Source organism: Podarcis muralis, chromosome 11, assembly GCF_964188315.1.
Source record: "Podarcis muralis chromosome 11, rPodMur119.hap1.1, whole genome shotgun sequence".
NCBI classification, from domain to species: Eukaryota; Metazoa; Chordata; class Lepidosauria; order Squamata; family Lacertidae; genus Podarcis; species Podarcis muralis.
Window position 1 is genome coordinate 19,930,913 of NC_135665.1, and position 25,199 is coordinate 19,956,111.

The following is a 25,199-nucleotide window of genomic DNA, read 5'->3' on the forward strand; positions in this document are numbered from 1 at the left end:
TGCAGCAAATGTAATTCCACCTGGCCTGGTGCCATAATTAGTCTTATAGCCATGCCTGCATGGCTGAAGAAGCAGCAGACACTTTTATGACTGCATGTGCAAATGTTAAAGACTTCAACTATTCCTAGTACCACTCAAACTACTAAAAATTGCAACCCAATTTACCGCTACAACAGTAGAATTAACATAATAATGGGGGCATCATTGCTTGCTTTAAAAGCAATGGTAGGAAAATAAAGAGATACATAATGGAAAACAAAAATTAAAAGAGGATCATTAAAATTCCAACAGAGGTGTACCCCCAGGTCTGTACTACATTATTCGAAGCAAATCTCATTGGTTTCAACTGAACTGTTCCCAAGTTTCAGGAAATGGAAATAGAAAGACTGAAGAACAGGGGAGGGGGGAACTCTATATTGGTGAGCAATGTGTTTGGGAGGTGCATTATGTATGCCAATAAATCCCAGTTAAAAAAAAGTTCTACCCCTAAACTTTGTGTTAAAAGAAGATCAATTTTAATGGCAGGAACAATCTATGCTCAAATATACTCAACAAACTGCAACATGAAATCTCTATCCGAAATGTAATTATCTCCACGTTCTGCAAATGATTCACATGAAGAGGAGTAGGACAAACTTTAGGATAGCTCCTTTGGTCACAACAGCTTCTCCATTCACTCTAATGGAGGAAGAATGTGCACATGGAATTGCTCTTAGACTGAACAAGGTACATGAAAGCCACAGAAGCATATATACTACAGGGCCATATATTCAGAAAAGCACACAATATCTCTGGATCAGGTTTGGACAATACATTTAAGACTGGAAAGCACGAAAGCAATAGTGTCAACCCTTATCTGATAACAGAACTTAAGTTACTCAATTTCTATCTGATATGACAGTATATATCTTTTTGTGACACTCATGTGGGTAGCACTAACAGAAAGAGTCATGGGTAAAAAAGCACACAGAGAGTTATGATGCTTCCAGAAGCTGAAGCTTCACAGCCTGATTCTAAACACCAGAGTCAGAGACTTCTGTGCATGACCTCCCTAAATAATGTCAACCTGGATCTGTTTCTCCATTAAAATCTGATGGGGTTATTCCATGTGAACACAGAAGCTTCACCTGTATGAAATATTCAGGACTGAGACAACCAAGTGGAACTTCTTTGATCAGAAGTTATGTACTCAGATCAGAATTGCCTCTTTCGTATGTTATTTCTGTTTTCAAAAAAAGAAGCTGAAATACAAATTAATCTTCTTTATTGTGCAGTAATTTTTAATTACCATTTACACATAGCTGGAGCATTTTATATGCATTTCCATCTTTTAAAAAAATCACTTTAGAGGGCCCAATATCTTAGCAAACATTCTAAGTGGCTAATTAAATATCATCTGCTATTCTGAACCTGGTTTGTTGGAGATGAACACAAGATGTGGCCAAGATATAAAGCAACCTTCCTGTTATGAAAACTTTTCAACATTATCAAAACCATGTTTAGAGAATTAGCTCTCATCCATCATTCTTTAAAATACAAATTTGATAATACCTGCATGAGTCATTCTTCTGAAGGTGACATAATTCAAATTGAATTAACTGCTAAAATGATGAACTTTTTAAAAAAATGAGGCCTTATGTTATGTGCTGTCATGACACCGGTTAAAGATTTCATCAGCATCAGGGAGAGAAGGGGGATGTTTAAAAGTAAAATTTGGACAAAATAACGTGTTTCCTTTGAAACACACTATTTGCATCCACAAACTTTAGTGAAACGTTTTTTGCAATATATTTAAGCCACCTTAGATACAGTGTTTTCAAGAGCAATGCATTAAGCAATGTGAAACTTGTAAAAAGATAGAGTACTAAAGCTCAATGCTCTACCAATTTCACCAGCAAGTCACAGATTTTGAAAATTAAGCACATGAGAAGTGTCAAGAGAACAAGCTAAGGTGGCACAAGCAGTGCAGAAAAATTCATCTCCATATCCTGAAAGGATCTCTCTCTAGATCAAGAGTGGGGAACCTGTGACCCTTTCGATGTTGATTGACTACAACTCCCATCAGCCACAGCTAAGCAGAGCCAATGGTCCAGCACAATGGGAGTCAGGAGTTCAGGAACATCTCAAGGGATTAAGGGACCTCCTCAAGACACGGGTCTGCCTCGGTAGCCCCCTGAAGCCACTGCCAAAAATTCTAAGGCCTGTCACCTCTCACAATTTGCTTCTGGACAGAGTCTTACCAATAGATCCCTCTAACGGGATACCTTGTGATCGTACCTGTTTGAGTTAGGGGTGATGAACCATTTCATCCTGACCTGTTATTAGTTTGGGTGCAGCTGTCCTTTATAGCCAGGCCCTCTAGCCCCTTATTAGCCAGTTTGCAATCAAGCAGATAGTGGGCTATACCACCCTCCCTTGTGGCCAGCTGGGGGGATTCCCCAAATGCTGGTCATGTGATGGGAAGGTCTTTTGCTCTGTGGAGCCAAGGGACTGCCACAATGGGCCACAACTGCAGCTCACCTGGAGACTGGGTAAGCGCCCATTCCAGATCGTAGCATCATCCTGTACAAGAATTTTGCCTAAACCACAGCTGCAACAGTGGTCCAAATCATGACCATAAGGTGATTGGAGTCTGGCTCATATTCATACTGCCTGCCACATGTGTCTGAAAATAATTTTTTTTTTCAGAAAAAGCCTGACTTTATGTTTGATATTTAAAAACTGTTTCCACCCGAAAATATTATTATGCACACATCTGATTTTTCATATTTAAAGGAAAATTGTGGTTTTGTGGTTAATGCCTATGCAGTTAGATGATTTATTTTACTGGTTCTGAAATAGGGAACTTAACTCAAGAACATATTCACTTTGTGACATAACATCCTTATTATGTCTTCTCGGGGAAAATTGACTGAGATCAAGTTACCATACAGTATATCTATTGGTTAATTAGAACTTTAGGAAGAAACAAATAAAACACTTTATTGACTTTTATATCTTTAATCAAATAAATATTTACTACTGCAATTTACAAAAATTATTTACCTCTCAATAACAGGCTGCAAAGAGAATATTCAGTACAGATGGTATCGAATGTCTAAGACTGTAAGCAAGCAAATTAAGGGTGAAAGAAAAAACGCTTTCTAGCTATCTTGACTAGTCTATAAATAGCATGTGAGCCTTCTTTAAAGATGTGTGATCTCTTACATTAAGAGACTTATTTCAGTGCATGATTGACCTTGAGATGGAGAGAAGTGCAATAGTAGAGAGGCATCCTATTTTAGTGAACAATGAATATAGATATTCAAGTACATGCCTCTTGTCAATGATCATTGTTGGAATCTGCCTATGCCACACTGGGACAATCAATTTTGTAAATGGTTGCAATAATCAAGGAAATTGCCTAATTTATAAATCCTTGCATACAGCATTTTAATGGATTCTTACATTTTAATGCTGATGCCATCAAAGCTAAATGAATTGTTGTCCAAGCTGTCATTGCACAAAATGATAAAAACATTCAGTCTTGTTAGTTACTACATCTCATGGATATTCAAACCCTCAGAATGTAATCACTCATTAGTGACTTTCATGATAGTCTTCCATTACAGAATAGCAGGATGAAGAGTCACAGTTTCCTTCCAAATGAAGCTTAGACCAAATCAGTGAATCAAATTACAGGCTTTGAGTGTATCACTTAATAGATGAAAATTATTAAGCTTTACTGATGCAAGATAAAAACCATCATATATTTTCTCTGGCAGTGCTGTATCTGTTTTCCTTCACCCTTCTTCAGCCATGTACTAAATTAGGAGGAGAAGAAAAAGTGGAAGGAGTACAGGGAGGAAATATAACAGCCAAGCTATGAACTGTTTCCCCATCACAAACAGGTGATGGTGCTATTATAAAAGCTCAGTAAACTGGGTTTCTAGATAAAAATACAAAAATCTAAGAGGCACCGTGGAGCTACACTATGGCATTTGTCCTACAGATCTGATATATTCTGGCACCCACATTTTATGTTCTGCAAAGCTGCAATACCATGGAATGAGAAGATTTCCCTTGAAATAAGACAAAAACTGTAAAGTAGGTTACAGCTGATGGTACCCTTTGTATGGCCAATATGTAAATCTGCTATGGAACTCTCACTACATATTTAGACATGGTTATACGTAGATTGCTATTCTCAGTTAAATCTTAAGCAATTGATTTCAGCCAATGGTGGGCTGTCAGTACTTTACTTACTGCTCAATCTCACTAACCTGACATTTATGGTGTACTGATTGGCCTCTGTCAGTGGTGGTGGTTGTAAATTCACTTTGAAAAGCTTTGTGTTAACAGCCTTCAACCAGGCTCTGAGAAGGGTATGAGCAGGCGGGCTGACAATTGCTCGACCTTCTGCCCCTATTACAGTGAGTAAATCAGGCTTTGAGCTATTAAGCTGGAGCCTGAGGCCTACACAAAAAGGATTGACATGACTAAAGGTCAACCTCTGTCACACATGTGTAACAATTTGGATAATGGAATTCTGTAACTTATCGGGGGGATGGGAGGTGGCATTGGCTTAGAAGCAAAGCAAATATTGGACTATATTTCTGTGTGTGCACACGTGTGTGTGTGTGTGTGTGTGTGTGTGTAAGTTGTTCTGCAAGAGCATATGCATTCAAATTCACCACGCAAGAAATATCTGCAGGCCATAAAATCCCACGATGTAAAAGTGGATAACAAATGAGCAAGAAAACTCTCTGAAATGTTTCCAGCATGGCAGGTTTTATATGGCATTTCAGCACAATAATCAGGTTTTTATCAGCATATCGCATCAATATCATACTGACATCAGATGTGCACTCTATTTTAGGCATTAATACATCTTATTAAAGTGCCGCCTTTAGTCTTTCAGATGAAATCAAAAAAAATCAATGAGGTATTTGGGGGTGGGGGATAAGTCTAAGCTTTTGAAGCCATGTTTTATTCAGTATAAAGACTCATATTTATGAGCAATAATATTTTGCAGAACAACATTGTTTCAAGACTTTAAAAGAGATATGCCAAAAAGAGAATCGTATATACATGAGAGGAGTCATGGGCTGCTGAAATACTGATTATAATTTTGGGATGACAGTTCACCTATACAGTGGTACCTTGGGTTACAGACGCTTCAGGTTACAGACTCCACCAACCCAGAAATAGTACCTCGGGTTAAGAACTTTGCTTCAGGGTAAGAACAGAAATTGCACGGTGGCGGCACAGTGGCAGTGGGAGGCCCGATTAGCTAAAGTGGTACCTCAGGTTAAGAAAGGACCTCCAGAACGAATTAAGTTCTTAACCCGAGGTACCACTGTATGACATACAGAATTGTATATTAGCATTGCAGTACCCATATAAGTAAAACATGCTTGTTTGAAAAATGGGATTTCAATGAAGAAATAAATTATTTATTTTGGAAATAGATTTTAGGGGGACTCAATCTTGCGTCTGTTTACATGACTGATGCAAGATCACCCACTGGTTAGAATGAAAAATGAAAGAGATCCACAGTTGTATTATATATTTCAACTGTTAAAAGAATGCAATTAGATGTTTGATAGAGATGAAACTGAAGTAAAAATAAAGTGAATATAAATTAGTACTGTCTCTTTCAGATACAGAGGCAGTGCATTATCTCTGAAAATAACTTTACTTATTTCAAATAAAATACCTTATATTTTAAATCACATTAATATCCGATTAAAACAAAAATATAAATTTATGTATCAATGTTTTCTTTTTCATTTAAATTCAACATTAAGCTTAATTAAATAGAATTCTCTTATACACACGTTTTATCCAAACAAAGGTGGTCCATATGTTGCAGCAAACTGGACTGGACACTGCACATGGAGTACTGAGCATATGGCTGATATAGTAAACTTTCTCAAAGCTGATCTCTGGTAACAGGAGTGGGGCCGGTCCATTCCTCTGCAATGAGTGACCATTGTTGGTACAGTTGAGAGTGTCAAGCATCTTTTAAGTAACTGGGTGTGTGCAGATGTATGCACAAAGTGATGCGCTGTTCATGGATACATGTATATTTCTGGACTAGAACCAGAAATATGGTTAACTCAAACTGCATGCTAACAACAAACAAACATACACAAACAAGTGAAGCAGGCAATCCTTTACAGGCTTACTTGGGAACTGCAAGTCCCATTCAACACATTGGGCTTGCAGTCTAGCTTTCCCTACACAAATTGAACCATTTACATAGATGGAGCAGGACCTTCCCTCTCCCCTCTGCTGTCCCTTGTGCCCCTAAAAATCTGCTCCTTGGTGATACAGATCAATGAAAAATGATGTGGAATGTGGGAGACAGGACTGACAATGGAGGGTTGTTGGTAAAAATCACATTCTCCTTTACATGAACCAAGCAGCAACTTAGGATCCAAGCCAGTAAGAGTTACTTCTGAGTAAACATGCATAAAATTGCACTATTAATAAGATAGGGTTCATTTAGTAGCAGATAAGCAAGAGAACTACAATACTCATCGTAGCTAGTCAACAGAATTCCAACAATCCCTAAAATGGTTGTGGAGCAAACCGCGTTACAGAAATTTACTTCTACACTTACTTTCCTGCAGAGACGTTGAACGGGAAATGGTACTTTAGCTGAAATCCTATATGCATTTTCTTGGGAATAAACCCCACTGAATTCTGTGAGACTTACTTCTGAGTAAACAGTGTTAAGACTATAGATTAGACCAAATTTGCATCCCAACTCTAACTAATTTCCCAACAAGTTAGAGAACAGAAATGTTTCTAGCAGAATCAGTTTTACAATCTACATAAAAGTCCAAAATACTCAGACATTTTTTTAAAAAAATGTAATAAAAGAGGAGTCTCGTGTAAGACTACATTTTCCCACTATATTAGGCATAAAGTATAGCTCTTTTACTCTCCATATTAAGAACTGTAATGATAACATTACTAAGGTTTATTTTCAGGGCAAAATTATTTGAATTTCATGAACATGACATATTTGAAACAGAGCTGACAAGCAGTCTAGAATTCTAGATGATGGATTGCTGAGAAACATAATTTTCATCTTAATAAAGCTATGGTTTGCACATAATTTTATCCCCTTGTGCTTTCCTGCATCAAAAACCTAGACTTAAATGTAGCTTAGGGAATCCTGAGGCAAATCTATCAGAACAACTGGAGCTTGCTCCTTACTATGGAAAAAAGGTAAAGAATGTAGCTCTTTTTTGTATCCATGAGAAACGTACCCTCAAATTTCCCATAAGCAGATTCAAAATGTCTTGTGTTAATGGACCCTTGGCCATTTTAATTACAGGACAGTCAAATGTGTAGGCTCCCCAGGATTTAAATGTTTTTTTTATGACCCCTGCCTCAGCTGATCTTATTTCTATTGTATTCAACTGCTTTCACTCATTAAGTGAGCGATGCACCCTAATCAAAATAAGGCACCTTCTCTTAATATTCACATGTATAGAATGTGGATGAAAAAGCTGCTCAGCCATGAAGCTCACTGGGTGACCCTGGGCCCGTCATAGTCTCTCAGCCTGACCTACCACACAGGGTTGTTGTGAGGATAATATGGGGAGAAAGAGAAAGGTAGGATATTAATGTAATAGATTAAAAAAAATGTATATATTTTAAGTGTAGTGGAGATAATGCGAACACAAATTTGTGTTCATGCTACTACTGATAGGCTTAAAATGTTCTCTGTGTCTCTTTCCCCCCCATAGTTGTTGGATAGGACTACAAGGGTCCGCCTTTAATAGTATTTAAGTGCCTTTGAAATTGAAAAGATTTGTTAGTTGTGAAAACTAGCTTCACGGATTTCAGCAGGGATTAAGCACAACTAATTGTCTCAGGAATAATGAGAGCTCCCTCTGAATCTTAGATTCCAAGTGCCAGGTTAAGATCTTAAACACAATTCCATTGATTTAATTTCTATTTGGTTGGACCCAGAGACAGACAAGCGGAACGCTACTCACACAGCAGAGCTTTCCTGGCTGCCCCACCCACCTCCTGAGTTAAGGGACCCTTTGGAATTACATTTAATGGGACGCATGGGAATGAAGTGCAACTAGGAAACTGGGATAATTCAGTGAAGCTGCCCTACACAAGCGGAGGTGTACTTTCATGTAAGTCAACCTATCTGTGGATCCAAGCTATAAAATCTGAGACAGCCATGTAAAGGCATCTTTACTTTTTTTAGGTGACAAAACATACTATATAATCTTTTTAAAGAACATATTGGAAAATAAACTCTTCCAACATTCCAAATTATTGCTGCTGCTGTTGTTATAATTACTAAAACTACTACTACTATAACAAGTTTCCTGGGAGCTGTACAAAGACTAAATATAACGTAGATCTTGACTGCAAACTTGCAATCTAATAAAGTGCCACACATTACAAGAGATTCTTAAATATCTCACAGAGAGGGAAAGCGTTAACTCATTTCTGGTGAACAAAGACTTAGGTGAACAATTTATGACCATAAAAATTAAGAGTCAATAGAATCTTATGCTTCCATAGATCTGTCAATGGAACTTCAGCAAACGTTTTCATCTCTGTGCTCTAAACAGTTACAATTCCCTACCTCAATGTTGGGGGGGGGGGGGCAAATTGCCGTCCACAGCTTTCCAGACCTTTATTTTACTAAAACCTTAAAGTCTGAAAAACTTCAATAACAAGAACATTCAAGCCTTTAAAATGTCTGCATTATATTCCAATGGAATTTAAAGTGTGGCCTCTATGCATTCCTTAAGTCTAGTCTTATTACAATTTGATGTTAAACAGAAAGTGGAAACCTTACGCAACTAGATTAATTTTTCTCCTGGGAATAAAGACACATTAATAACTGAGATAATCTTTTCATATATGTTGGAAGTGAGTGCAGTTTCACTTATTAGAAAACACATTAAGAGAAAATTATCTCATTCTCATCAATAAGCCCCAATTTCTTTTTTAAAAGGGTTGCTTTCTTTGCAACAAGGTTGGGAAAGAATTGTTTTCATTAACTCGGAATGAACAAACTCTAGAAATATTATTGAATTCGGATGGAATCAATTTATGTCTTAGAAAGAACAGTGTTTACTTGCTAAACCCAGCAATATATTTTGTGCTTTAAATAAATCAGTGTTTATTGTATTTTCATAACACACAAGCAAATTCTGCATTGGTTAAAAAAATGGCCAAAAGGAAAAATTAAAGGAGTCACAAGTAAAATGATTCATATTTTTGGCTTTCAAAAGAGATGATCTTTTCTGTAAGCTATAAAAAGGACTTGGCTGATTGATAAAGAAGTGTATAATTTCCCAATGAACACCCATAGGTGTCAGGCCATGTCGTGAGGTAATGGAATGGTGTTTAATTTACTTCAAACTGCTGTACATTGAACTGTATGGATTACATACAAAGCAAACACTGAATGTGTGGCAGGAGCTCTAACACAGGCATGCCAAAAAATATGTCCAAAGTGTCCAACTATACATCAAATGCAATAATCCAGATGTTTGCCAAAGCAAAGCAAATAAAAGAGCACCACATCTGGACTGGTGTTTAATTGTCTTTGCAATGGTCCTTCAATGTTTTTTATTCATGCTGGAAACTACTATGGGACCATTCAGAATCAGCATTTTCAGAGTGCATGAACAGCGCTATGATTAGGAAGCTGGATGCACATTTAGTGCGCCAATTATGTTGAACATCCTCATTCTGAGAATCTTAACGGATTTTGCTACAGAGCGATTTGTATAGCATAAATACAGCGGGGCTGCCATTTTCTCCCCTCTGGTCTCTTCTACATGTACTATATTGCAACAATGACCCTCATTTTTAAAATATAGCCTTTGATCTATTCTGTCCCTTCATATACTCTAGATTTTCACTCCTACCATTTGCCTCCAAACCACTGCCACAAACTCTGACTGCTTCCCCTGTATTTTCTCAAAAACCTCTTTAGACCCACTACAAGCTGGCTTCCATCATCTGCACTGCACTGAAACTATATTCATCCTGCTTGACTACCTTCCGCTGCTTCTATCCTGGTTAACTCCCTTTATACCTTGGTGTCCACGATTCTGTTCTCATCGACTGCTTTTCCAACATCACTCATTCAGGATTTCAACCCTGGGCACCTTTTTCCTCTGCTTTCCTCTTCTCTGTTGTGGGGCTTCAGGGACCTATTCTTGGCTCTTTGCTATTCTCTCTACACACAAAAATCTTGTGCTTTATGCTGATGGTATCTAGTTCCATTTCTCTGACTGAGAACATTCTCTTTCCATCCAATACATCAACTGCCTGCCTAATATTTCTTGCATTGGCATCTCAAACTTCGTACATTTAAGAACAAACTCTTCATTTTTCTTCCCAATTCTTCCTCTCCTCCCTTCATTGGCCGCCTTCAAAATCCATCTTGTAAATCAGGTACAAAGCTTTGACTTTATCTTCGTTTGTCTCCTCTTCTTTGCTACGTACTGTCCATTTTGAAGTCATGTGATTCTTTCTATACCACATTGTGAAAATACAGCTGTTCCTCTTATACCCCCCCCCTTGGTAAACTGCCTAGCCTTTAGTACAGCAATTGTCTCTCTAATTTTGTTGTCACACCTCAGCCTTCTCTGCTTTACAAATTCAATTCTTTTAATACAGATCACGAGGCTCTCCTCATTTAATCGCTACAATGGCTTCCTATTTGCTTCCCTATTTGCTTCTGTACTTCATAGGATGTGACATGAGTGAAGAAAACAATAATCAGGAGTGTTCCCTGTGCATAGGTCTTTTCCTCTACACCAGTGGTTCCCAACCTTTTTTTGGCCACACTCCACCTAAGCATCTCTAAAATCCTGATCCACCCCTCCCCCTGTGACATATAATTCTTATTATTCAAAAAGTGAACTCCTATTCACATGGAGGAAGCCTAAAAGGCTTAACTGTTAATAACTCATTCCCGTATTGCCCCCTTAAAAATCAAATTGCCCCCCTGTGGGGGGGGTGCCCCATGTGGGGAACCATGGCCCTACGCTTTCTGTCACTTAGTGAGCACCTGAGACAACTGAGTAGCTTTCAGATCAGCTACAGCAGAAGTGGGGAACTCGGTTTAGATGGATCACCAGATCCTTCCCCACTCCTTGTGGGTCAACTTAACAGGTGGGCAGATAACTGACCTGTCAATCAACAGATGGGATAATAACATCAAGTGTTTGACACCAATGAACGTTCATAGGCAGTGGCTGTAACAGCCAATCAACTGATCAATGGTTACAGTAACTTTGTTTGAAGATGTGCTTTCTGCACCAGTCAACTGATTAGGGTGCTAGGTGTGTGCTTTCCAAGAGGCTCTTTAAACCACGGTTCTCCATTTCAAAAGTAATGGGGAATCTGTAGTTTTATGTTGGTTTACTAATCTGGATAAAAACATGGTTTAAGATCTTGTGCTGCTTAATAAACCAACATTAATACACAGTTATCTGTTTGGAATGAAGCAGGAAACTGTGGTTTTAAAAGCCCAGGAATCCAGCACCATAATCAGCATATTAGAGAGGTGGGGAAGAAAGCGTTGGCCTGATTCGCAGCTTTATAGTTTACAAAGCTAGAAATGTTACATTTTAAAAAGGCCCTGTAAAACCCTTTGTTATTTAAAACAGGCTTATAAACTAAGCTGACTTTTCTTTCATCGAACAACAGAGGATTAATACCTGGTTTGGCAGCTAATACAGAAGCTAATAGAAAAATTGCTCTCTTTTTTCACTTTTTGAATTAGCTGCAGATGGTTCACACTATGTCAGAAGTAAAAAAGCAGCCCAATAACAAAATAATTTGCAAAACTCTACAAAAATTATGACTTTTAAGATTTAAGGGATTGTTATCCCTATAACCGTATTTGCTTTGGAGTCCTACTAATTTCAGCTAGACTTACTTCCAGTTGTTCTGCAGAACTAAAAACAATATTATTGTACATCTTTCTCAACATCTGTAAGAATCTGTTTTATTAAAAATATATATACTGGAAGTTGCAGCTTCTTGCTACTAATGACATATCCAAACAGAAAAGATGTGAGGAACATTTATATGCCTGCATTGCTATATATACGGTATATATTTTCAAATCTATAGCAGGAGCTTTTGATAGTGAAAAAAAGCTCTTTTGAAAATCTCATGAAACAAATATTGAATGCATTATCAGACATTAAAAACCAAAATGCTTTGAACTGTGACTTACTTCCCAGAGGTGTTGGGTGTTCCTTGTGGCTCCTGCTTGCACCTTTTCTGGCAGAAGGAGAACTCCCTGGAAAGGCCCGATCCAGGTGCCCTGCTGAATCCTTTGAGCAGCACAGATGCCATAGGCCAAACCAGGCACAGTGCTGGTGCACAGACACACTTCCCGGGGCAGATCCCGAAGCCACTCAGGAATCTCAGGTGGAGGGGCGGCGGCAGCTGCACTACTAGTGCCCACCAGACGGCGTAAAGAGTGCAAAGGGCCATGCATGGGGCACTCTCCATTACGATTATCTGCACACATGTCACATCCTATGGAGCAAAGACAAAAACAAAAAGGAATTAGCTTGTCACAGCTAGGCTACTATCATCAGATCTCATGGATTAATCATGTTTATTATAATTTTGGGGTGAGTTCACCTATACAGTGGTACCTCGGGTTACAGACACTTCAGGTTACAGATGCTTCAGGTTACAGACTCCGCTAACCCAGAAATAGTGCTTCAGGTTAAGAACTTTGCTTCAGGATGAGAACAGAAATCGTGCTCCGGCGGCACAGCGGCAGCAGGAGGCCCCATTAGCTAAAGTGGTGCTTCAGGTTAAGAACAGTTTCAGGTTAAGAACAGACCTCCAGAACGAATTAAGTACTTAACCCGAGGTACCACTGTAGTTTACTATCTGCTTCTGTTTTCATTATTTGTTTGCTTCTTATGTATTCTAAGTAAGATCCCATATTTTTCCATCTATAAGACGCCTCCGTGTATAAGATGCCCCCTATTTTGGGGGGACTCCGATTTAAGAAAATGGGGGGAGGGAGATCTATCTGTGTATAAGACGCCCCCAAATTTTGGACATTATTTTTTAGGGGGGAAACCTAGTCTTATACATGGGAAAATGTGGTACTTTGGGCACAGTCTTCTGTAGTAAAAGTAGTGCACAAAGTAAACCGATGATGACTAATTGAAATTATCATGAAAATAGGATGTGTAGTGACTGAAATACAAATCACCAAGTTTTAGCTAGCCATGATTTCACTTAAGGCTTTTAGTCAAATAATTTTTACACGTTTATTTCTGAAGAAATGTTTACTCGTTTCCACAGTAAAATGTAAATGCATGTTATGTTTATGCCAACTTTATGAATGGCAAGCTATTCATGAAACTACACCTTTGCCCGTTCTTATTTCAGGGTGGGAGTCTACTAAGCTGTGTGCATGGAATGAGACCTGCTCGTGCAATGGGAGTTTCTTCCTGCACTCCCTAAACCTGCCCTGGAGGACTCGGGGAACCCCTATAACAGGTTTCGGGGGCACACATGGGGAGGAGAGTGAGGAACAAGTCTTGTAGTACAAGCAGATCTCATTCCCCATGTGCATGCCCCATTTATAGTGCCATTGTCAGCCCCTTCAATTTCAGTTCAGTATTATAATAAGTTTCTAATCTTTACTGACACCAGAAAATGTTATGTACATACAGTAACTAATGCATAGCATCCTTACGATACATTAAAATTTTACTATTTTCCCCCCTTATATGAATAAAAAGGACTTCAGAAGTTTTCATTTTATTCTGTTTCATGTTAATGGTTTCCATATTCTTTACATGAAGGTTCTGGGCTTTCAAGAGAACAGTTCATGCTCAGAAATATGTTTTGCAACTAAAATAAAAATGAATCCCTTTGAATCAATTACAGTTCTTGGCACATTTTATACATTGTAACACAATTAAAGGTTTCAGACAACTCTTTTCCAGAAATATTTTCAAAAAGTAGTACTTGTTCTACATTATTTACACAGCAATTACTTCCCCCCTGATAATTCTGCATCATACACATCCAGCAGCTAAAAATAAAACAAAAATATTCACCAGTTGGTTAGGGATTTGGTGGTCTAAACCACAAATCTGGAATAAGTAAGCAGCCTAAAACCACAGGTTATAAACCCAGCAGGACTGTCATGGCCTTCTTGCCTCCTATGTTAGATAAACTTCAGTACAGTATACTGTGTAAGAATCTTTCAGAGAAGTACAAAAAGTTTCTACCTATTCAATGTGATTATGAGTCACATAACTAAAATGCAGCCTCTTATTTCTGCAGTTGATAACTTACACACGTATATTATGGCACCTAGGTGCAATTTATCACTGCTCAAGTTAATTTATCACCGTTCAAAGGCTCATAATTAATTACCGTATATACTCGAGTATAAGCTGACCTTTTCAGCACATTTTTTATGCGGAAAAAGCCCCCTCGGCTGATACTTGAGTGAGGGTCCCACTTACTGTTTGCTGCCACCACTCATGCCACCGCCGCTCTGCAAGCGCGGCTCCTGTGCCTGCCCTTGCGAGCGGCAGAGGCTGTTGTTGGCGGAGGAGGAGGAACGAGCAGCCCGAAAGCAGCCCTTTCAGGCTGCTCCTTCCTCCGCTGCTGCCTTGTCACTGTCAGCATTTCCCACCCTAGGATTATACTCGAGTTAATACGTTTTCCCAGTTTTTTGTGGTAAAATTAGGTGCCTCGGCTTACGGTATATTCGGGTTGGCTCATACTCGAGTATATTCGGTACATGGTTTTTTTTACAACCATCTAGATCAACAGTAAATCAGAATATACATATTAAATTATAGTTAATTTGAAGATTCCTTTAAAAATGCAAGGCTGTAAGGAATACAGCATTAAGTAGCAAAGTAAAACAGTTATCCTCCAGCTGTTAAGCACCTTTGCCAAAAAAACTGATTGAAGTGCACTGCAGCATATAAAATGGGATTTTTGACTTTTTCTTTGAACAGCAGATCTCTATACATATTACCGTACTTTTTTAAGGTCGTAGGTTTCAACAGCAGTTTGCCATGAAACACTGGATGCCAGTGTTTGAGAAACGTGAACCCAAAGCTGGGACAGCTCAGCTAGTACAGCACAAGACTCTTAATCTCAGGGTTCTGGGTTCTGCCACGTTGGGCAAAGGATTCCTGCATTGCAAGGGATACACTAGATCACCCTTGTGTTCCCTTCCAACTCTACAATTCTATGATACAGTACTTGGGCACAAACAACTAGTTACCTTCCAATTCTAAGATTCTGTGACATGGTTATTTAGATTCAGGAAAATCACTTGGTACTCTATTAAGTCTACTTGGAGTAGTACATACTTTCAAGTGAGTGTGTTAGGGGTTCCAGCTAAAAGTCAGGTTCAGGTGTAATATTGCTGACCCAACAAACTATGGTCAGTTGAAGAAGGAATGAGTGATGAGCTCAAGTGTTCCCTCCTTTCCTCCTTCCTTTTCATGTCCAGCTGTGGAGACTTTCTGGTTTGCGAAACTATCATTTCCCCAAGGCATCCAAACTGACAAACTCTAGTTTAAGCACTGCCTGCAACTAAAACTGTTCTGCAATCTTGGATTACAGGCAGCACTTAAACACAATTCCTGGTCAAGACACCCTGAGCGAACTGTGATTTAACAAATCATGAAGTCACTTCTGCAGCCAGGTGTATGAAAGTGAAAGATAAAAAGAGCGTTCAGACTCATTGCTTTCTGCCCACTCTAACAAACTATAATCTGCTGGAGTAGAAACATTATGTATGAACCAACCCACAGAGATACAGGACATTTGGCTGTGGTCAAAAGGATTCTAAATCCTATATACAATCCTATCCCATCCTCAGATGAAATACTTGAAATCACTTTAATTCTGTTGGCTACAATGCAGTTTAAGCTTACTTAAATCCTTTTATTTGTACCCAGAAATTATTTTGGATCAGGATGATAATTCCTGTTAATACAGGCAGATATATTCCCTAGTGCTGTAGAAAACTACAGAAGCTAATGCTGATAAAAGTGGCATTAAGGCTCCATGCATTTCTTTAATGTTTTGTGAAGAAGAGATAGGCTGTTGTCTACACTTTCTTCCTATTTTCCTCATAACCTTTTCCTTTCATTTCATAGAGTAGATATGGTTTTACAGGTGTAAAACTAAAATTTCTCACTACCAAAGCATCAGTTTTTGAAAATTGAAGTTAGCAATATTTTTTTGGTGGTGTAAGCCTTGCCTAGGGTGCAAAATAGCTTGGCACACGGACATGGAAATGTTCCAAGCAGTGCCGGTGCCAAGCTATTTTGCACCCTAAGCAAGGCTTACACCACCAAAAAAATATTGCTAACTTCAATTTTCAAAAACTGATGCCATGTAGAAATGAGAACATTATTCAAAATATAAATTTCTGATATTTTATTTTTATATTTTGAATAATTTTATCATTTTTACAAGCCATGTGTTTCTGAAAATTGAAGTTAGCCTTTTTTTGTTATATAACAAAAAATAATCTGTATAAAACTGTGCCCGCAAGGTCAGTACTGCGCTCCTCTGAGGTCTGTACTCTACGCAGCTGCCTAGTTGGCCTAATGATAGCACCCGCCCTAGTTCCAAGGACAATTGTTTGCTAGTGGTATCATTACTACATGCCTGACCACAATCCTGAAATCAATTAAACCAAGATCCTTGAACCCTGGTTTAGTTCCATTACCTTCTATAAACTATACCACTTGGTTACGTCAATCCTTACACCTCTGAAAGCAATACAATTTGCTTTTGAGTAAGTATGTGTAAGACAGAGGAGCACATGCAAAAAATTAAGTGTTTTGTGGACTGCACTGTAATTGAAATGTGAGATGAGAAAGATGCAGTCTAGAGTGGACACCATCCTAGATAGGAAAATAGCTCAACATGTTTCCCACTACAAAGGGGTGGAAATTCAAGGAAGCCTACTCCGGGGGGGGGGTGCAATTTTACAGTATTTGTTTGAAAGAATTTATGAACCACTGAATATTTTTTGAAAATCTCTAATCAGTGTACAACATAAGAGCAATAAACAATATCATTAAAACAAAAATATAACATAAAACCAGTAAAAGAACATAACCAGTAAAAGCACAAAAACAGTGTTTCAGAGAATTCAAACAAATAAAAACAGAGCCTGGTTTCATGGGTCAGGGAAAGCTTGGCACTATCATTTGATTTATACTAATCTTCTTTAAGCAAAATCAATAATAAACCCAATTGATTGTTCCTTATAAAGAATGAACTCATGCTGGCTAGCCCCAAAACTAAACTTGCAACCATTCTCTCCCCCCCCCCCCACCCCTTTAACCTTTCATTATAGCCTCTTTAAGATTTCTTTTACTGTATGAATCTGGGTTGGGGTGGGGGGGAATCTTGTTGGAAAGTCTTAAGATTTAGGAAACGACTGATCAAGATTTCAGTTACTTTTCAGAGCAGACCCTTGATTCTGGAATAATTTGTTCCCTGCTGACAATCTTTTAGATGTGTAACCTCCTCCCAGCTTCCTGATTATTAATGGCTCTCTTGGAGACACCATGTCTACTGAACAGCTTCAATTAAATGAAGCCAAAGCATCTTTTTTACTCCAGCCAGGCAGCTTTAAGCTCAAACTTCTGCACTCTGCCACTAGATATGTAACATCATTCACTTTTACACATACATGAGGGTTTTAGAACCTCTGATAAAACATAAAAATATGAGATAGGCATACATGCTGGAATCAATAGCTTTGGGGGGGGACTCTTTGCTCCTTTTCTGTACAAGAAATAAAACTGAGTACTGTACTACAAAAAAAAAATTGGGGGGAGGTGGAGACTACATAAATGTCAATTGTTTCCCAGCTCTAAGAGTAGATTCCACCTGTGGAAACTATGCTAATAGACAAATAAACAAGTGATCTGCTTGACTTATGTAAAGAATGTGCTTGCTTTATGCATTTTCCTTATTTATACTGAAACTGCATATCCAGAAAGACTGACAACAGTTTCTGTAGCCAGAATTGCTAGCATATATAGTCATAAAATTATTATAAATGTCTTGGCTATTTACTCTGAACACTATCTAAGCTACAAGCATTATTCATGATGTAATATAAACCCAACTTTACAATTTGCTGAATTCTACTATATTCCAAAAGGCATTCCAAGATTATCTGAGTACATAATTATCTTCTGAATATATGTTTACAGAGTAGGTCTGTAAAACTGAATTTTACAGTATTTTTATTGTGTCCCCAGTATTTATAATGCTGTTTAAACGCTGACCACAATGTTCCAATTTTTTAAAAAGCATACCATTCAAATCCTAAACTCATTATTTGGAAGTAACTGAAATAGTTCTGCTCAAGTATTTAGGAGTCAAGCATACCTCTAAATGAGTTTATACATAAATTTCATTCAGATTAATTGAAAACTAAAGGTAAGGTGGCCCAGTCCCATTCAGTGTAAAGAAGTAGCTCCTATTGGCTTCAGTAGAATTTGCACCATACAATTCATAACATGGATACAAATTGTATTAATTTTAGTTAACATTACTTCTAAGCAGTGTGCACTTTGAAACTACACAGATGTAGATCTAAATCTAATGCACACAGTGTATAAGTCTGTTCCACTCTAATCAGTTGGTTACCTGATGTACAGTATAAAGGCTGCTTTTCGCAATGTGAATATTTGTTTCAAAATTAAAAAAAAAATTGGTAAAGTGTAAATGGTGCAATTAGCCTTCTGGCTACAGCTATACAGATCAGAAAGATGTGCAATTTATCTGCTCCCTGGTCCGTTTACAAGAAACTGGAATTTACATATGTTATACACTGCTCAGGACAGAGATTAGTATTTCCCCTTTTTTTAAAAAAAAGGGAGAAACCACTCATTTCCAAGGAAATAGAAATGGGGGAACCTACATTTCAAAGCAAACAAAGTGATACAAAGGAAGAGATCAGCAATCTATCTATGTTTGCATGAATAATCATTTATAAAGAGAAAACTGCAACATAGGCCACATTCTGATTTACTGCATTTATCAAGAGAATATTCTAATACTGTAGTCCGAACTTGCTGTTAGATGTAGAGAAAGCCAAGAATCTTGAAACCAGGAGATTTTAATTGAGGTTCCTTATGGTGCATGTGAAACTACTACTGTGACTTTGACATAAGTAACAGAACAAGTCTGATATTTTCAGAAGATCTGTTATGAAGGGCAACAAGGAGTTGGAGACATGAGGAACTGCTTCTTCCCTACATCTTTGACCACAGAATTAACTCTTGAAACTAGAAGGAGCTGTTCTGTTTACTTCAGTAGGCTTTTTGAACAGGCTCCTAATCAGCAAGGGGAAACCGTAGAAGATTGTCACAATATATTGGATAGACAATAAAATAGTGGCAACTTTTATTTCAGGGAAAATTTATTCTGTAAATTAAGAAATAAGTTGCAGTAAAAGCATTTGAATGGGGTTCATGGCGCATTTTAAGGCTGCGATCCTACACACACACTTTCCTAGGGATAAGTTCCCATTAAACTGAATGAGACTCACTTTTGAGTAGACATGTACAGAATTGGACTGCAAAAGTCTCATGCAAGAATTTACACTTACAGCACAGTTCTATTCATATCTACTCAAAAGTAAGTCCCACTGAGGTCAATGGAGCTTACTCCCAAGTAAGTGTGTATAGAATTGCAGGCTTGACTAAAGCCATGAGCCACTATACATTTAATTCAAGTGTAATTTTGTTGGTGTGAATTGGCATTACTGACATAAACAAATAGGGATTTTGATTGAAGATCACTTGGTGGTGGTGCGGAGTATCCAAAAATGTTTAAAAGGAATTCACATTATTCTTCCTCAAATCCCCACATTGTGTCAATAGAATGAAAAAGAGAGAAAAAAATTATCATTTCCTGGGGGAACTGTTAACAAAGGTTTCTTACATGATCCTCTTAGGAAGAATCAGTTGTAAACAAAAAAAAACCCCAAATACATTAGGGTTGTCAGTGAATTAGAGGTTTGTAGTCGATTAACTGTCGTGTTTTTTTACCAATTAATCAATTAATTAACTGGATGCAGTAAACATTACACTTCCTCAACAGAGATCATAGCAGTTGATGACAATAACATTTTTTCTTGATATGCACGATGATTCCGAGCATGATTACTCAGAAGTAAATCCCATGGAGTTCAGCAGGCTTTACTTCTAAGAAAGTGTGCTTAGGACTGCTGCAATCCACCAAACCCAAGTCTCACTGAACTCAGTGGAAGTTACTTCTGAGTAAACATACAAACTTTTGTGCTACATATAACATACTTTACTGCTTGGAAAAGCAGCTTAACAACTATGCCAGAATAAAAAGCAATAGGTGGATTGGACCCCACATGATATGAGTCAGACCCATTGGTCCATCTAGCTCAGTGCTGTTTGCACCAACTGCCAGTAGATCTCCAGGGTTTCAGGCAGGTTTCTCTTCCAGCCTTACCTAGAGATACTTGAAATTGAATTTGAGACCTTCTGCACGCAAGGCAGATGCTCTCCACTGAGCTTCCCATCTGCAAGTTTTTACAATAAGAATATATATATATAACGCCATCAACGCTGTAGAAGTCATTATTGCTGGCCATTCCTTTTCTAAAAAAAAGAAGCAACAACACTAGAAAGAAGTCACTGAATTGGCTACTAGTAAAATATGTTAACTTCTCTTATCCATTAATAGTTTAATCCCTTCCGCCTTAAAATGTGCACAGTTATCTCTACTGTCCCAATTTTACAAACAAGAAATGCCTTGTGTTAACTGTTATTTAACTGTTCGAACATACCTGCACAAATAAATAGCAGTATAATAGTCTCAAATCCAACAGTTAATTTTCAACAGTGCATAAACACCACCATCATACAATAAAAATAAAAACACCTCATGAAAATGCAGGGGCAGACTTTGGTCTTAATTTTCAGCAGCTCCCTGTGCAAGGCCAAAATTAGGCGCCCTCCCCTCTGACCTCTCGCCTTCTGTTCTGCATGTGCACTACATCATAGTTGTGATGTCCTGCAGTCACCCCTCAGTTCAGTGTGGGGAAACCAGCGCCCAATCTGCCTTTGGAAAATACTTGTGATACCGCTATGCAATGAGCCGACCACTAACTAAATCGTAAAGAGTTTGGCATCTAAGGTTGCATCATACTAGTCAGCTAATCTATGGCAACATACACAATCAAGCCTTTTCACATACTACACAAAAATTTCAAAAAAAGGCATTTTTGAGTTTCTTTCATACTATGTGTGCCATGTTTGAATGTCGCCAGTGTAAGAAAGCAAGCAAAATCAAACACACATTTTTACTCAGTGTGTATTTTATATTTACCGTACTTTTCTGTGTATAAGACATGGGGGTTTTTTTACTTTAAAATAAGGTTAAAATCTGGAGGCATCTTATATACGGATAGAGCATATGCCCATTTTTTTTAAATTTGGGGTCATAAAAAGTAAGGGGCATCTTATACATGGGGGTGTCTTATACACGGGAAAATACGGTATATTACATATTGATTTAAGCAAATACAATTTAGTCCCTTCTACGAAGTTTAAGTGAATTTTATGGGGAAATATCTACCTTTTTAATAGACAATATAACTGCTCGACACTAAAGGGTTGGTTGAAATCTATATATTTACTTCATTTCTAACTCACACAAACCTTGAGCAAAAGATGGTCAAGCTTTTTCATCATAAAAAAGCCAGGAGTTCTTAAAACTACATAAAAAATGAAGCTAAAACTAAATGAGATATACAAATAATACAATTATCACATCTTGGGGCACGAACTGGGTACACAATGTTTTGGAAACATTCAGGGTCAGATGTCTGAGGCAAGAGGGCTTCTGAAACAAAATGAAACCTTCAATCATGCCTCCCAAAACAACCTTGCTATTTTTATATAAGGCATCAACAGGATCAGATAATCAGCCATTCCTCCTTTAGTTTTCACAAGTATGCATTTTTGTAAGACAAAACTGCATGGGAACTGTGTTACACAAGAAGTGTCTGTTCCTGACATAGTCATAGAGCAGGCATAGGCAAACTCGGCCCTCCAGATGTTTTGGGATGACAATTCCCATCATCCCTGACCACTGGTCCTGTTAGCTAGGGATGGTGGGAGTTGTAGTCCCAAAACATCTGGAGGGCCGAGTTTGCCTATGCCTGCTATAGAGTAAGGATGGAGAACCTCCCCCCCCCCAGATATTATTGGATTTCTACTCCAATCATCCCTCACCATTGGCCATCCTGGCTGGGCTGCTGCGAGTTGGAGTTCAACAGTATTTGGAGGGCTCATAGGTTCCCCATGCCAGATTTAGACCTTCTCACTTGAGCTGTTTCTTTCTTGGTGACCTGTCTTCCTACAGTTTTTCAGCTGATCTGCCCCTGTGTCTGTTCTTTCTTTTTTAAAACAAGCTAACAAAAAAACCAACATATGAAATGCAACCACATGTTTCAAGTATCCTCTAGCTCTGCCCAAATTGGGCAATCTGATTTTCACTAGCTGAACTTTAACACGATACTAAACATAAATACAATACTAAAAGGTGAAAGCAAAGAAGTGAAAGCCATAAAAAAATGAAAACAACAAAAGTGTTCCAGTTTCCTCTTGATATTGTGTCATGTTATGTTGCTCAAAAGAAAGTTGACTATGTCTTTAAAAAGTAAGAAATGCATAGGCAGCCTTAGGTCCAGGATACTGTAAATCTCTGACCTACGGCCACTAATATATTCTTTTGTGCATTTTCCCCTTGTTGATAGCATGCATATTCCTTTAGCCTGGATAATTTTGCTAAAATGTGTTGATAAAAAAGTTGCCATTCACTAGTCATAGAAAGCAAATACCTAGCACTTCATATTCATGAATGGGACAACTTGTTAATTGAGAATATGTTCTGACTTGTTTGCAGGGCAGTTAACTGATGTTGCAATCAAAAAGTGTTACTCCAGTGCATTTTCTTGTCATAGAATTGTAGAGTTGGAAGGGATCCTGAGCATCATCTAGTCTGACCCCCTGCAATGCAGGAATATGCAGCTGTCCCATACGGGGATCAAACCTGTAACCTTGGCGTCCATTTCCTTATTCTTAAAGTCTAGTCTTTTGGGGACAATTTCCTTATTCTTAAAGTCTAGTCTTTTGGGGAAGCAGGTTTATTGCCAAGACTATAACCATCAACTATAACTTCACAACCTGAATGTGACTGAACCCCACCCAAAAATAGCAGCCAAAGAGTGTCGTGAGTTCATTTATTTTTTATGAATTGTACTCAGCGCTCCCCAACTTCAAACACATACTCCTGATGGTAGGTACAACTCCTCTGAACAGCCAAGTTGACAATAATTTGCCACAAACTGTCCAATTCTTAAACCAAACAACTTCCCCCTCTCCCAAAGTCCTGCCCTATATGAGGTATACTTTGCGGCTAGCCTGCCTTTTGATTTATTAATAAATAACATAGTTTTCTGTACTAGCTGTGTTAACTCAAAATTATCTCCAGAAAAGTGTCTTGTAGTCAAAAACGGCAAGATAATTATAGGGATTTAATTTGCAATTCATACCTCTAGGGTATTTTTCACTTGCTAATATTTGGTTGAAAAACTATGACTCCAAAAATCACAATGAATCACTTGTAAATGAAAAAAAAAATAACAAGCCTTCAAGGAAGCTTCTTTTTTAAATTATTATTTCTCAAACAGGAGTCCCCACCCCGAATATCATTATCACCAACCAACTTCTGAAACTGAGGAAGTTTCAAAAGTATTTTGTGATCCAGGATGGGTTCCCCCCCCCCTTTTTTCCTATACATGACTTGACTAATAACTACATACAGCAACAACAAAAAACAATAGGAACACACCAAAATATTGTTTTTATCAGTTACAAACCACCTGACGTTTTCGGATACCGTCAGACGGCAATGCAATAATGCATTACAAGCTAATAACTACAGGAACTCAACATGTTCTTGTTCTTTGATATTTTGCACTTGGAGGGTGGGGTTTGATATTTATTTATAATTCGATATTCAAGTTATGCCCCGCTCTGAAGGGGCCCAAAGTTGGCCAACATCCCCTGAACGTCTAAAAAAAGCAATTGTCGTACACAAACCTTAGAACAGGCCTATTCCAAAGAAAATGTACCTGTGGTTTAAAAAGTATTCTCCATTTTGCGCCTGGTGCTGTTGTACTGATGTGGAAAAAAGAGGGCGAGGGGAAATAAAAATAAATAAAAAGATTGGGGGGGGGGCAAAGAGGCACCCCGGTGTGTCGCCCCACATAGCCAGGACAGGTTGGCCCGTCTAGGGAACCTGAGGAGAAGCCCCATTACCTGAGACAGAGGCAGGAAAACCGAGTGACTAGGCCTCTTCCGAGGCCCAAAGGCAAGCAAGGCCCGCGTTTTCGAGGGAAACAGGCCTTCCTTCGGGCTCCTCTTGGGGACGCCCTTGTGGCCTCCGCCCGAAGAAACGCCCTCAGAGGGGAAACTCTGCCGCCAGGCTCAACGGCCTGTGGGCGAATAAGCGACCCGAGAAGGCGGCTCGGCGTCTCCCTCAGACCCCGCGCGAGGCGGCGGCGGCAGGTGATCCTATTGGTCAAGATGCTCTCGGCCACCTGAGTCCCAGGTGCTTCCGCGGAAGCTGCGCGGAGGCAGGGGAGGGGGAAAGCGCAGGAGGTGGAGATCTGATCCTAAAGCGATCCCTAAATCTCAAGGGCGATGCAAAGCTCAAATGATCCCAGGAAAGGAGGAAGAGATCCATAGGAGCCCCCCCCCCATGAAATATGTGAGCCTCCCCCCCCCCCCAGAAAAATATGTTGATTCAAATAGTGTGCCTCTTGTGATCGATTATGCGGAGCGATTATCACCTCCCCCCATATTTGATTATGTGATTATTACCACCCCCCAAATATTTTATTCAAGTTAGCACCCCTGAGCTGAAGAGAACGGTTCTATATCGGGAAGTTATCTGCCCTCCGAGGACCAGTTTTATTATGTGCCTCCTCCGCCGGACAGATTTGCGCGCTACTTGGAGAGACCGCACAGGATCGGGCTGCCCATCTCGAGTTCTCGCAGCCAGGATCCGGACATGTACACCGGTTAATCCGGGGCATCTGGAGCTGAGCA

The 25,199-nt window shown here is 38.8% G+C and overlaps 1 protein-coding gene across 5 annotated transcripts in view; it reads right to left on the reverse strand.

Annotated features, from left to right (window-relative positions):
* PRDM6 (PR/SET domain 6) overlaps positions 1-25,199 on the reverse strand; it is a 98,991-nt gene that overhangs the window by 65,320 nt on the left and 8,472 nt on the right. For all 5 annotated transcript variants that reach the window (XM_028748720.2, XM_028748721.2, XM_028748707.2 and 2 more), the window contains one exon: positions 12,233-12,540. In XM_028748720.2, the coding sequence (XP_028604553.1) occupies positions 12,233-12,540 (308 nt within the window). The remainder of the gene's footprint in view (positions 1-12,232; positions 12,541-25,199) is intronic.